Source organism: Emys orbicularis, chromosome 4, assembly GCF_028017835.1.
Source record: "Emys orbicularis isolate rEmyOrb1 chromosome 4, rEmyOrb1.hap1, whole genome shotgun sequence".
Classification (NCBI taxonomy): domain Eukaryota; kingdom Metazoa; phylum Chordata; order Testudines; family Emydidae; genus Emys; species Emys orbicularis.
Genome location: NC_088686.1, coordinates 127,679,983 through 127,694,808, shown reverse-complemented (window position 1 = coordinate 127,694,808; position 14,826 = coordinate 127,679,983). Strand labels below are relative to the sequence as shown.

Genomic DNA, 14,826 nt, shown 5'->3' with positions numbered 1-14,826 from the left:
GTGGGTGGCACTCCCCACAGTGACTGTTCTCCTGGGATGCATGTTTATTGCCTCGGGCACTGTCAAGGCTGGCTTCTGGCAGTGTGGAAGGGCCACCTGCTTGGCCTCCAGCAGATGTAATTTCAAGTCCCATGAATCCTCACATTGCCCCTCTTTAGGTGTGCCCTGTGGCATTGTCATGCCAGGCTTTTGTGGGTGACATTTGTGAGTCTTTTACAAGTTCAGGGGCATGAATGTTACCGGCAGGCTCCCAGTACTGCTCTTTGGGGCCATAGCCTTCCCAGTCTATGAGGTACCACAATAATCTGGAGCCCAGTATAGCTCAGTCCTCAGACTCCTTGTGGCCCTGAACTGGAACTAGTAGGGTGATGGCTGTATTCAGTCAGAGAAGAGATTTTCTGTGGATGCTTTCAAGAGGGAAATATGGAAGACTGGGTACAATTTGAGGGATTCTGGTAAGCAGAGTTTGAAAGCAACGGTTGATTTTCTGATATATATAGGGCCCAAGCAATTGGAGGTCTAGCTTGAGAGATGGCCTGCCCATGTTGAAATTCTTAGCAGATAACCAGATTTTCTGGCCTACATAAAAGACTGTCTCCGGCAGTCTTCATACCATTTGTAGCCTTCTTAATGTCCTCAACATGCCCCGTTAGTTCTGGAATGTGGTGGATCCTTAAACTAAGTTGGTAGCTGACAGGTTTGGGGAGGCTGCTGGTAGTTAACATAGTTAACAAAAAAAGAGCTTCCCTCAATCTGCTGGCAATGCTCCTACTAATGCAGCCCAATATGCCGTTAGCCTTCTTGGCAACAAGGGCACACTTGTTCTCATCCTTCTCATCCACTGTAATCCCCAGGTCCTTTTCTGCAGAATGGCCGCTTAGCCAGTCAGTCCCCAGCCTGTAGCAGTGCATGGGATTCTTCCGTCCTAAGTGCAGGACTCTGCACTTGTCCTTGTTGAACCTCATCAGATTTCTTTTGGCCCAATACTCCAATTTTTCTAGGTCCCTCTGGGCCCTATCCGTACCGTCCAGCGTATCTATCTCTCCCCCCAGCTTAGTGTCATCCGCGAACTTGCTGAGGGTGCAATCCATCCCCTTCAGACAGTGACTCCACTCTTCAAATGCGGATTTAATCGCAAGCAATTCCTTATAGAGGATTTTGTACTTCTTTTTCTGTGTGTTGGAGCTTCTGTGAGTGTTATGTGCAGCAGGTGCTGGGGCCCATGCGTCTGAGAGAGCGTGGCCTATCTGGCCACATTAGATGCATCGGCTTCCACTAAGAACTCTTGAGCTGAATCAGGATTCACCGAAATAGGAGCAGTGGTGAAGCTGATTTTAGGTGTTTGAAGGCTTTGTGAGCCTCAGATGACCAAACAAATTTGGCAGTTTTCCAAAGGAGGGATGTCAAGTGAGCTGTTCACTGTGAGAACCCTGGGATAAAGTGGTGATAGAAATTGGTGAAATGGAGGAAACACTGCACATCCCAAGTACTCCAACGTGTCTCCCAGTTGTAAACAGCTTCCATCTTATTTGGATTCATGCAGAGCGCATGTACCCCAAAAGCTCTGCAGAGGATTGGTTGAAGGTTCACTTTTCCAGTTTTGTATATAGACTATGCTGCTGCTACCTCTCCTAGCCAGTCCTGATGTGGTGTTTGTGCTGCCCTGGATTCTCCAAAAAGACAAATATCATCTAAATAGACAACTTATTGATCCAGAATGTCCCTAAATATATCATTGATGAAGTGTTGCAAGATCACAGGGACATTACCAAATGTTCAGTCCGAAGAGCATTACCAGTTATTCAAAGTATCTGTAACAAGTTCACAAATTAGCCTTCCATTTATCCCCGGCCTAGATTGTAAGCCCACCAGAGGTCTTGTTTGGTGAATATCCATGAGTATCTTACACAGTCCAGCAATTCAGGGATTAAGGACGGGGGGTACCGGTTTCAAATTGTCACTTGGCTCAAAGCCTGGTAGTCTATAAAGAGGTGCAGAGTCCTGTTTTCTTCTTTGCGAAGAAGGCTGGCGTCCCTGCGGGAAATGTTGAGCAGCAAATAAACCCTTGGGCCAGGTTTTATTGAATATATGCAAGGAGAGCTACTGGTTCTGGTTCAGACATCGTGTAAAGATGGCCATAGGGAACCTTCGCCCCAGGTTGTAGGAAGTCAGTCTCAGTGCAGAGGCAAAACGTCCACATTCTTTTTTTGAAGATGTCTGCATAATCCTGGTATTTATCAGGAATGTGGGGGGTCAGACCCAGGAGTGGCTTGGTTTGGCCATTTGCTGTGAGCCCCAGCACACATGGAAGTGCACTCACCATTGCCTGGAATGGACCCCTGGACATGCAGCTGTTACTATGGAGGCAGGCCTGCTGACATGCTCAATGCTGAAATGCAGGGAATGGATCACACTGAACTGCAGGATTATGTGGGGTTCCTGAATTACTGCTTCGATGGGCACTATCTTCTGGGTTACCAGCCACAATGACAAGAATGTCCCATTGCTGGTTTCCAAAATGTCTGGTATGGACTTCTGCCAGATGGGGATTTGCAGAGCTTGGGCTGTCTTGGAATTTGTGAAATTGGCAGCAGCCCTGGAAACAGTGAGTGCCCACAGCAATGGCAGCTGTCAAGTTTTGCCACGGAGGCACAGCTAACTTGGAACCTGAAGATGCAGCAAATGTCTGGGTGGGCCTGTCAAGACTTGAAGGGGGGGTGTCAGCCCTGAATGTATTTTTGTGGTTGTGCCCAAGCCAAGTCCCACTGTGAAGTCCAAGTTTGGTCGTCTCCTGATCCCTTCCTGGCTGCGGTCTGTGATGAGCATGAAGCGAGTATATGTCCTGACTCGCTGCAGTAGAAGTGCAGGCTCAATTGTGCCAACGTTGCTCCTTCTCCTCGGTGGTCAAACGTCGGCAGTCCACATTGACCTGCATGTGTTCGGGGGATGAGCTCAAGGGTGTTAGTGCAGGGTGTGTGCAAGGTGGCTGGGTAGAACCCCTCTTTTCCTCTCTCCGCTTCTGTAGCCCATTGTCAATGTAGATGGCTAGATCAGTGAAAGTATCCAGGCCCATGGTGGCTTCCACACATTCTGAACCTCTTCACTGAGTCCTCACTGAGTCTGGTAGATCTGGGCTGCTTCATTCCACTTGATGTCATCCACAAGCCATCAGAAATGTGCAGCCTATGAGGCAGCTGGCCCTTGTCCCTGCGAGAGGTTCTTCAGGGCAGCTTCAGTGATCACGTGCAGCAAGGGTAATAAAAAATCATCGACAAGGCTCAGTGCCATACTGTTCTGCTGGAGCAGGGGGGAGGCCCAAACCAGTGCCTCACCGGTCAGAAACTAATTACCAATCACGCCTTGGCCTGACCAAGGCGGTAGGTCTGGGGGTGGAGCAGAAACAATGAGGACCCTGGTTAAGGAAATCTCTGAATTTTCCGGATTCTCCGTCAAACCACAGGTCCTGGCTTGGATAGCGGGGCTATCACTCACACCAGGTGTGATGCATCTCCTTATGCATGGGTTGCTTGTGGAGGGTTTTCTGCAAAAAGTTGCAGCACCTGGGACCACAGAGCTGAAATCACTGCTTGTAGGTGGGCAACCTGTGCCTGCAGATCTGGTGCCCCTATGGAATAATGGAATGCCCAGTCCCTCCAACACCTGCTGGAGTGTTGGCCATGGATTGTCGGAAGTGTCTGTGCAAGCTGTCAGAAACCAGGGCATGGGCATTCAGGTCCAGTAGTTAGAGCCATAGGCAGTTGGACCTGAGTGGTCAAGCCAGAGTGTGTACCCAGGGCCTAGAGCCAAGGATCATGTCAAGTTCCATAACTGGGAACCAGAGCCTAGGGTCAAGCTAGAGTCAATAGCCTACTGAGCTGAAGCTGAAGGTTTAGCCGGCATCAATAGGCAGGAACCAGAACCAAGGGTTAAGCCAGAGTCAGTAGCCAGGAACCAGAGCTGAGGGTCAGGCCTTAGTCAATAGCCAAGGGCTGTAGCCAAGGTTTAAGCCAGAATCAATAGCCAGGAACTGGAGGGCAAGGCAAAGAGGCAGGAACTGGGAAGGAGGCAAGGGAGCAGGAACCAGGAGCCAAGCAAGGAACCAGGGACCAGGAACAATGCAGGGTCTGTCTCAACAGCATATCAGGGATCTACCTTGTTGTTCAGATAACTTCCTGGTACTCCTGTCTTGTTTAACCAGTTGGTCTGAGTCAATCAGAGGTTGCAGGAAGGGCTGCCAATAATTTTTACTGTGGGCAGCACTTCCTACAGTGACCGGTCTCCCAGAAAGTACCGGGGTGTAGCTAGAAATATAAAAAGCAGGCCCGGCAGCACAGCTGGGGCAGAGCCTGCGGAGGAAAAGGATGCTCCGCCTGTTCTGCAGTGTCCCAGAGGGGAACTGGCTGGCTGGTCCCGATCCCCAGATGCCGACGAGGACTGTCCCGGAGTGCCTGTGGTCATGTACCCTGAGGAGCCCGAAGAGGCCTGGAGGCCACAGGTACCAAACCTCGGGGAGGCAGAAAGTGGCCCAGGGGCAGCCACAGAGCAGCCAGCTGCAGAGCCAGGTGTGGCTCAGTCAGCGTGTTGCGGCTGGATCCCCGCTGACACGGGGCAGCCAATCCTTCCCCTGCCAGGGCCCTGGGCTGGGACGCAGTGTAATAGGGTGGGCCCACATCCCCCTGCCACCCCACCCTTGGATGGATGGCTCCCTACACTGTGCAGGGAAGCTCTAGCCCTGAAGAAGGAGCCTCCCTTACCAGCTCCCTTATAGACTGTTTGCTTTGCTGGCTACCTGAGCTCCGTCCAGGCTAAAGCCAGCCCTGATAGACTGTTCATTGCTGGCTGCCTGAGCCTCTTCAAGCCCAGGTCCCCAGCTCAGTTATAGACTCTGTTTAAGGGCTGACATCTTGAGCCGCCCAAACCCAAGCTAAAGCTTGACTGTGACTATTGATCACCCAGCCCTACTGTGGGCTCTTGGCTGTCCTGTGGATTCGAGTCCTGGCCAGACAGGACCGGACTGAGTGGCCTCCCTCTGAGCAGGAGAGCGAGGGCCCATTACAACCTGAGATAGGGCCTATCAGTCGCAGGTCCCAGGTGAAGCTGCTGGAGTCCTTGGGGAGGAAAGGCAGTGGGAGACCTGTCAGGCCCAAGAGGGGCAGAAATTCAGTTGGCTGGATATTTTATTTTAATTGGACTTTTGTTACCCTGGAAGGGGACTGAACTTTAAGTGCGACCTGGCTGGAGGACTGAGTGACCCAGAAGACCAGTTTAGAAACCAATTGGCCAGCAAAATGGGAGATGTTCAAGGTGAAGTCCTTGCAGTGCTGAATCCTGGCATGAGGGGATGCTCTGGCAGTGAGTGCACCACATAACTATTTGGAACCAATGGTGGGATTCCCAAGATCCTCTTCCCCTCCCATTAAGGAGGGTTGATTGAGCAGCAAGGCAGAGCTTCTGTATCACCAGGCCTTGTCGTGAGGGGGCCCCTGTCTCACAACCAGAATGGAAGGTGGTGTGCACCTGAAGTCTTGCTGGCCGACAATAATAGCAGGAGCAACAGAGACAAATTCAGAAGCTTCTGTTCTAGTGCCTGGAAACCCAGCAAAAAGAGCAGGACGCACATTTCCCTGTACAACAACACTGGCCAGAGGTCCAGTGACAGCGGCACAAATGGTTCTTACAACAGCTAGAGAAATGGGCTACCAGGAGTCAATCTAGCATAGGGGTGGGTTCTATGGGCAGACTGTTCCATATATTGGAAAAACTGGAGCTTCAGGATGACTAGAAGCCTTCCTCTGCACATTTGAATGGGTGGCTAGTTCAGCTGATTGGGAAGAGTCATCCTGGGAGGATAGGATGGCCCCATTTTTGACTGGAGAGGCAGTTGCATATAGGGCCCTGATTGATGAACAGGCTGGCTTGTATGTGGAGGTCAAGGAAGCTATCCTGGTCAGTCTGGGTTTCACCCCACAAGCATATAGACATCAGTTTTTGGATGGAGCCCATCTGTGAGTTGTGGCCCAGTGGTTTTGGAACCTTAAAGCATCCCTGTGTCCTGCTAGGGGAAAGTCATGACATAGTTGCAGGACTGCAACTTTTTTGGGTCCTGGGTGAACATAGATGTGGTCCCTTACATAAGTGATCCCTTCCCAGGAGTCATGTGGTTGCTTATTGATGATAGCTTGTTTGTCAGGTGGAATTCCTGAGGCAGAGGTAGCGCATATCAGTGTGAGTATATCCTGGTGAAGAGCTGTGTGGATAGGACCAAGTCGTTCCGTAAGTCGATGCAATTGTTCGTCGCAGTGGCTGACAGGATAAAAGGTCGCCCGGTATCCACTCAAAGAATATCTTCTTGGATCACTGCCTGCATTCGCTTCTGCTATGACCAAGTGAAGGTGCCACCCCTGGCGATCGTCACCACCCACTCTTCGGCAGCCTTTCTGGCCCATGTGCCTATCCAGGGCATCTGTAGAGCAGCCACATGGTCATCTGTCCACACTTTTATGTCCCACTACGCGCTGACCCAGCAGGCCTGGGACAATGCTGGCTTCGGTAGGGCAGTACTGCAAGCCGCTAAGCTGTGAACTCCAAGCCCACCTCTGTTGATACTGCTTGTGAATCACCTAAAATGGAATCGACATGAGCAAGCACTCGAAGAAGAAAAACCGGTTACCTACCTTTCGTAACTGTTGTTCTTCGAGATGTGTTGCGCATGTCCATTCCATTTCCCACCCTCTTGCCCCTCTGTTGGAGTTGCTGGCAAGAAGGAACTGAGAGGGCGCCGGGACGGCGGCGCCTGATATACCGCCGCATGGGGGTGCCACTCCAGGGGGCACCACAGCTGGCCCTACGCATACCTCTAAGGCAGAAATCTCCAACAACTGTGCACGTGGGTGCGCGCACACCTTGAATGGAATTGACATGAGCAACACATCTCAAAGAACAACAGTTACGAAAGGAGGTGACAGTTTTTTCTCCGAGGTCATCTGAATGACCTAGGCCTGCAAGGCTTAATTGTCAGCCTGAAGTCAGGCAGACCCACTTGGGAGTGCCCAGTGCTTCCAGAGGTTTAGCCAGTTCCATTTTACTGTCCACCAAGCCCACTCCTGTGGCTTAAGTGGTCCATGCAAACTGACATGGGGAGTCTGACCTAGCGGTCAGACCAGGAGTCGGGAGCCAGGCTGGGTCAGATACCAGGAGATTAGATTCTGAGATATGCCAGAGGGCAGATTGAGAGTCAGGTGTAAAGAGGCAGGCAGGGTCAGGTTACCAGGAGATCAGAGTCAGGTAGTAGGAGCAGGTAGTGCAAGGGAAACAGTCCTGAGCAGGGGTGACCCAGTTACACGGACAACTTCTTGTTCCTGTGCTTGGTTTTAAATACAATCAGGGACATTCAGGACCCCAGAATTCAACCTAGTAGATTCCAGGATTGGAGTCCTCTGCTCTGTCGGAATTCAACTTCTAGTTCTGGTGCCTGTTAGCAGCCACTGGGTGGCAGAGGGTAGTGGATCAGTGTTCTCATTGCACACACCATGAGTACCTGGTTCATACCAGGGAAACTGACGATCCAACCACCAAATAACATTATCCTTTTTAGGGACACATCTAGATCACTTTCCAACCAACATTCCTGATGCAATTCTTCCCCCCAATGTTTGAGCCACGGTGGAAAGTGTCCAAGGTCAAGTTATCTCCTCTGAGGATCTCTGGGTGGATCTCAGGTTATATCTTACTCTGCTATCAATTGTCTCACCTTCCTTCCCCCACACAGGATGAGCACAAGCAATGTCTATAGCATTGCTTGAGGAAGTGTCTTTGGTTAACATTCGTAAAACAGCTACATGGACTTCCAACCATATGGTTGCGAGTCATTATGCTTTAGTAGAAGACTGCTATGGGGCATGCTATAGGGCAATGGTCCTTCATGCAACTCTGCCACCTGCATCCTTGCACTCTCTTCTTTCTTGAGTACTAGTTGTCAGTCACCCACAATGGAATACACATAGGGACCAGCACTTGAAGAAGAAGAAGAAGAAGTTATTTACCTTACAGGTTATTTGAGATTTGTGGTCCCTATCATACATACTACCCACTCTCCTTCCCCCCTGCTTCGGACCTTGATTAGATTCATGGTAGAGAAGGAACAGGAAAGGTGGTTGGTGTACTCCATCTTTTATCTCCTTGGGTGGAGGCCAAAGGAAAATAAGGGTGCATGTGCGAGCCAGCAGACACTGCTTTCAGAATTCTCTGACTCTGGGAGCATGGAGTCATGCGTATCCCTAGTGGAATACAGATAGGGACCACACATCTCGAAGACCCTCCAGTTACTATAAGGTAAGTAACTTCCTCATGCTGGGGGTGAGCTAGGGCTGGGGGTTGGCAGGGCAGATCTTGCAATGAGAGAGAGAGGCAAAAGAGGCAAAGGTGGAGGGAGGGAGTGAATCAACAACTATATCAATGGAAGAAAGGATGAGAAGGCTGAGAGCAGATAAGAAGTCACTGATGTTGTAGGACGAAGTTGCGGAAAGACCAAGTGACAGGGCATGAGGGAGTTGGGGGGCAATAGATGATGCTGAAAGGGAGGGAACTCAGCAACAGAGATCAAAGAAAGCAATGCTTGGTGAGACCAAATTCTATGAGTGTTCCTTTTGGTGAATGGGAGAGTTGACCGAGGGCTGCAGAATGAATGAAGAGGGGAGGAAAAGAAAGTGTGCAGCTAAGGGGTTGGATGGATTGTTACCATGGAAGCTGATGTCTCTGATGCTGAATGTGGGAGATTGTGAGGAGAGGAAGAGAGAGTGAGGAGTTGAGATCAGAGAGGAAGTCTGATGGGGAGGAGCTGGATGGATGGTAGGTGACAGCAATATTGAGGGGGAGAGGAGAGAAGTCAGATGCAGCGCTGTTCAAAAGAAGAGAGGAGGGGGAAGGGAGGAGGGAGGTATTGGAAACAGCAGCAAGGGGACAGGAGAAGGCCCGTACCCCACCACAGTCTGATCCAGGGCAGGGGTGTGAGAGAAGGAGAGGCCTCTATAAGAGATGGCAGCTGCAGAGGGATCCAGGTCTCTTGAAGAGCCAGGAGCTGGAGGGAGCAAGATAGGAAGAGGTCGCGGGTGGCTGAGATCTTTGAAGATATGTCATGGCGTTCCAGAGACAGCAAGAGAAGTGGAGGGGGAATGGGTGTGAGGTTAGCAATGTTGGCACAAGAGGGGCTGGGGGTGGGTGAGGAGGTGGATTGAGGCAAATGTACCTGAGGTGAGGAAAAGGATGCAGGTGTAGAATCTCACCAAGGGCATCAGCCTTACATACAGAACAAATTTCCAGGGATCATGGCCTGGCCTTATCCATGGCATACGAGAAGGGGCCTCCTATAGCTCTGAGAATGTGATGAAGTGCCTGCCTACTAACAACTCCCTTGATCCCATGGGAAAACCTTTATGTAGATGTGGCACAACCGTGTATTAACTTTATAACAGCTGATCACCTGGAAATGTCTTCTTTTTAATCATTTCACCGTGTTGCCTCTGTCAGGAACATCTTTGATTCAGGATATGAAGGCTTATCTAGAAGGAGCTGGGATCGAGTTTTGTGATATCATCCTCCTGTTAGATGGCCACCCAAGACCAGCACATAAGGCAATTCTGGCAGCCCGCTCCAGGTGTGTGCACTCTGATCAACCATTTACTGAAACTTAGAAACTTTTTTAAAGAGTCGTAATTTACTAGAGCAGTAACAAATGTCATGTGTAGACATGATTTCTTAGTACCACAGACTGCTTCTTGGATCAGCTTGTTTTGAAGCACACAAGAGAATAGGCTTCTGTTCACTGAGATCTGAGTGGGATTTTCCCCCTATAAATTAAACATAATAGAGCCATTAAGCAACAGTGACTAAAATGTGAATGAATTTGCCATCCCAGCAGGGAAATGTTAGGAAATCAAAACCTTAGTTGAATAACAAAAGGTCTATATCCTACCACAATTTCAAAAAGAAGCAAATAATCACGCATAAAACTACGGTCATTAACTGGAAAGGAACAAGTGTTCATGAATGTGAATGTGGGGGGAGGGATAGCTCAGTGGTTTGAGCGTTGGCCTGCTAAACCCAGGGTTGTGAGTTCAATCCTTGAGGGGGCCATTTGGGAATTTAGTTGGGGATTGATCCTGCTTTGAGCAGGGGGTTGGACTAGATGATCTCCTGAGGTCCCTTCCAACCCTAATAATCTATGATTCTATGAAGAACAAAAAGGATGTTCTAAAAAATGGAAATGCAGCTCAAGCGATGCTAATAGAATGAAGCCTAAACTTTGGTATGTAAGCTATGAGGTAGAGATTTAAGAATCCATTGAACAAAAAACATCAATACATTAGGGGGTAGATTAGTCTCGCTGGGTTCCCACTTGGTTGCAGGTGTAAATAATTTACCCTTTAAGGGTGTATCATACGTCTCCTCCCTGGCACGGCCAACCAGCTCCCTTGGCTGGTGCATGTAGTTATGGGCTCAATACAGTGTAAAAGGGCAAGATTCTATGGCCAGTAACTTGTGGATGACTAAAGTATGTCTTCCAGAAAAGATGTCCAATCTTGATTTAAAGAGATGGAGAAGCCACCGCCTGCCTTGATAGTTTGTTCCAATGGCTAATCACCGTCACTGTGTGTATTATTTCTAATTTGCATTTGGCTTTAACTTCCAGCCACAGGTTCTTATTCGGACTTCCTCATTAAAGAGCCCTTTAGTACCTGCGAAGAAAATACAAGGGACGTGGTAATCAAATCACCTTTCAATCTTCAAACCCAGTGGTTAGGGCACTTGTGTGGGATGTGGGAGACCTGGGTTCAAAACACTGCTCCTCATCAAGCACAGTGGGGATTTGAACCTGAGTTTCCCAAATTGTGGATGAGTTCTTTAGCCACGGGACTGTTGGTAAAAGGGAAGGTGCCATCACCTTCTGCTTCTCAGTTTTTGTTGAGAAAGGGCTGACCCGGCTTAGGTGACTGACTCCAGAGGCTCATGGCTGTGACCCCCAGCTAGAGGGAAGCACCTCCCTCAGACCAAAGTTAGGCACCTACCTCCCTTTAAGAGGAGGCTACATCCCTCTCCTCAGCATTTCCTATTGACTGGCTTAGGCAACTCCCCGCTCAGCATGCTGGCTTTTGAGAATCCCTTTTTGAGGCATCTAACTCTCCTCAAAAAGAACAGGAGTACTTGTGGCACCTTAGAGACTAACAAATTTATTAGAGCATAAGCTTTCGTGGGCTACAACCCACTTCTTCGGATGCATATAGAGTGAAACATATAGGTGCCACAAGTACTCCTGTTCTTTTTGTGGATACAGACTAACACGGCTGCTACTCTGAAACCTGTAACTCTCCTCAGTTCAGGTTTTGATAGGGTGACAGCTTCATCCTCACTGATCAGCATGGTTTACAGACGGCCTGGGACAGATGAAGCAGGAGAGGAAGCTAGACAGGAAGACAGCTAGAATGCCAGTGGCAGAAATCTCACGCCAAGCCTGATTGGTTGTGACATGAAGAATTTGCAAGGGAGAAATTGTGAAGGGCTTTAATCAGGTATACAAGTTGAAGAGAATATAAGACTGAATGCCATTAGGAGTCTACAGTAACCTGTGACAAGAACCTGCACTCAGCAGCTGTTATCCAGAAATTGTGACCATGTCATTCAGATTCAGGCACCTGAAAAAATTGACACTGACATATTCAAAAAAGGAAGGGAGAGCTGGATCAATTGTCCAGAGTGAGGGGTACAGCTGGTGGGGTGAAGAAAAACACTTTGCCACGTTAGTAGATGCAAGTTATGTTATATGGAGAGAAAGGGTAGAAAAGTTGGGAAAGCAGAGTAGGATCTAGCTCAGAGGTGGGCAAACTATGGCCCGGGGGCCACATCCGGCCCGCGGGACCCTCCTGCCCGGCCCCTGAGCCAGGGCCCTGGAGGCTAGCCCCAGCCGCTCCCTTGCTGTTCCCCCTCCCCCGCAGCTTGCCCCACCGCTGGCGCAATGCTCTGGGCGGCGGGGCTGCAAGGTCCTGGGGCAGCGCCACTGCAGAGCCCGGCCTGACTCGGTGCTCTGTGCTGCACGGTGCGTGGCTGTAGCGCTGCCATCCACCAGTGCTCCAGGCAGCGCGGTAAGGGGGCAGGGAGCAAGAGGGGTTGGATAGAGGACAGGGGAGTTTGGGGTGGTGATCAGGGGGTGGGGGTGTGGCTAGGGGTCGGGGCGGTCAGAGGGCGGGGAACAGGGGGGTTGAATGGGGGCAGGGGTCCAGGGGGGGCAGTCAGGAAGGAGGGGGGGTTGGATGGGGCAGTCAGGGGCAGGGGTTCCGGGGGCAGTCAGGGGACAGGGAAAAGGGGTGGTTGGATGGGGCAGGGGTTCGGGGGGGCAGTCAGGAAGGAGGGGGGATTGGATGGGGCGGCGGGGGGCAGTCAGGGCGGGGGTTCCGGGGGACGGTCAGGGGACAGGGAGCCAGGGCCGGCTCTAGGCACCAGCGCTCCAAGCATGTGCTTGGGGCAGCACTTTCCAAGGGGCGGCACTCCAGCCCCCCCCCCCCTTTTTTTTTTCTTTTTTTTCTTGGGGCACAAAAAGCCGGGAGCCGGCCCTGAACCAAGATGTTCCCTGTCAGCTGAGGCTGTCAGGCTGAGCTGGAAGTGACGCTGCAGTTCTGGCTGCAGTCGCTAGATGGCGCTCACGGAGGGGCTCAGCTCCGGGGGACGATGCTCCGGCTCTCTAGCGGCCGGGCAGCCTGAACTGCAGCCCAGCCTGGGTGTGAGGAGCCGGGGAGGGAGGGAAGTGCGGCCCGGGATGCAGGGAGGAGGGAGGGGTCCTGTTGCCGCTGCTGTTCTGAGTCTCCCCAGGACGGCGCGGCATTTCCCCATCCGAGGGGGCTGTGCAGGGCGCCGCCGGGCTGGGCAGGGGGCGCGGATCCTGGCTCGCACGCTGACAGGGCGAGTGGCTGGGCAGCCCGAGCTGCCAGGGAGCTGCCGCCGCCCCCTCCTGCCCCCGGACCCAGCCTGCTGCGCACCTCCCCCACCTCAGCCCTGCGCTGCCTGCCCTGGGCGGGGAGAGGCAGAGCCCGGCTCCGAGCGGGGCAGCGGGGGATACTGCCCTGCCGGGGGACCCCAGCGGCTCAGGCACCTGGGGGTCAGTGTCTGTCCTCTCGGCTCTGCCTGCACGGGGCTGGGGAAGCAGCTGTCAGCGCCTGCCCCTCTCAGCCCTTGTACCCCCCCATCCCGCTCGCAGCCTCTTCACTTGTACCTTCCCCCATCGCTCCTTCGCTGCACCCCTTCCCCTTGTACTCTCCCTTCACCCACACCTCTCCCCTTGTACCCTCCCCCAGCCCTCTCCTCCCACACCTCCCCCCTCCCCTGCACCTCTTCTCCCGCAACCCTCCTGATACCCCCTCTCCTCCTCCGCAAGTACATCACACCCCACCTCTCTGCCAGTGTAGAGCCCCCAAGCACGCCCACACCCGCTCCTCTGCCTGAACCCTCTTTACTAGCTCCCCATCCCTTTCTGGGTACAAGGTTTGAGGGTTAGTCCCTATGCCTTCCATTGCATTTGGAGCACTAAAGATGGGGTTGCAGGGGTGAGATTTATACTAAAGTGAAATAAAAATAGGAGAAACAGTTTGATCCCCACTCCAAGGGTAAATGTGGATTGCTGTGGTGAACAAGGAGGTCATGTTTGGGGCGGGAGCTCAGGGCTGGGGCAGCAGGGGGTGCGGGTGTGGGGGGGAAGAGAGAGCCCAGGGCTGGGGCGTCAGGGGTTGCAGGTGGGGGAGGGCACTGGTGGGGGGGGGAAGAGCCCAGGGCTGGGGTGGGGGGCAGCCAAATTTTTTTTGCTTGGGGCGGCAAAAAACCTAGAGCCGGCCCTGCAGGGAGCAGGGGGGGTGGATGGGGCAGGGGTCCCGGGGGGCCACCAGGGAACGGGGGGTTGGATGGGACAGGAGTCCCGGGGGTGGGCCGTCAGGGGGCGAGAAACGGGAGGGGGTAGATAGGGGGTGGGGGCCGGGCCATGCCCGCCTCCCCTTACTGGTCCTCCATACAATTTCCCAAACCCGGTGCAGCCCTCAGGCCAAAAAGTTTGCCCGCCCCTGATCTAGCTTATAGCTATCTATTAATGATGCAACGAGGTTAGTAGATGAGCGTAATCTAATACCATCACAGGCAAACCTACTACTGCCTATAGCCAGTGAAAATGGGTTCCTTCCATTCAGTATCCAATAATAATTAGAACTAATTGGAAAATGGAGGGGGTCAACAGAAAATTTTGACTTTTTGTAGGAAAAATCCTTGATTTTTTTTGTTTAATTTTTTGGCAATACTTTCTGCAAAAATTTTCATTTAGTTAAAATCCAATTTTTCATTAAAAAAAGTTTTGATGGAAAATTTTCAGCCAGCCCTAATAATCCTTAGCATGTACATACTTTAGTACTTTACAAACAGTATCTAACAAACCATCACAATATCCTTGTACAGTAGGCAGGTAACCATTTATATTAGTGTCTAGCCCCTAAGAAACCAGGAGACCTATAATGTTTGACGTTTACCAGCACTTCATATGCAAAGTAGGTAAATGAATTATTACAGTGTATTATACCCTAATTTTTATATTTTTGAAAATTAATTGCCATAAAGAAAATCCACATGGCATTGTTTCCTATATAGCATCCTATAGCATTGTTGGGATTGTGATGCTTGGTTGCCTCACACACGGATTTATCTGAAACATGACAATACAACATTTGAGAGACAAAGTGGTTGAGTGTGACGGGATCTCTGGGGTACAACCTGGAACTGTGGGTTCCCCCTTAGCTTTCCAAA

General features: G+C 51.3%; 1 protein-coding gene across 2 annotated transcripts in view; it reads left to right on the top strand.

Moving 5' to 3' along the window:
• Positions 1–14,826, top strand: part of LZTR1 (leucine zipper like post translational regulator 1) — a 268,122-nt gene that overhangs the window by 222,218 nt on the left and 31,078 nt on the right. For both annotated transcript variants that reach the window (XM_065403185.1, XM_065403186.1), the window contains exon 17: positions 9,526–9,652. In XM_065403185.1, the coding sequence (XP_065259257.1) occupies positions 9,526–9,652 (127 nt within the window). The remainder of the gene's footprint in view (positions 1–9,525; positions 9,653–14,826) is intronic.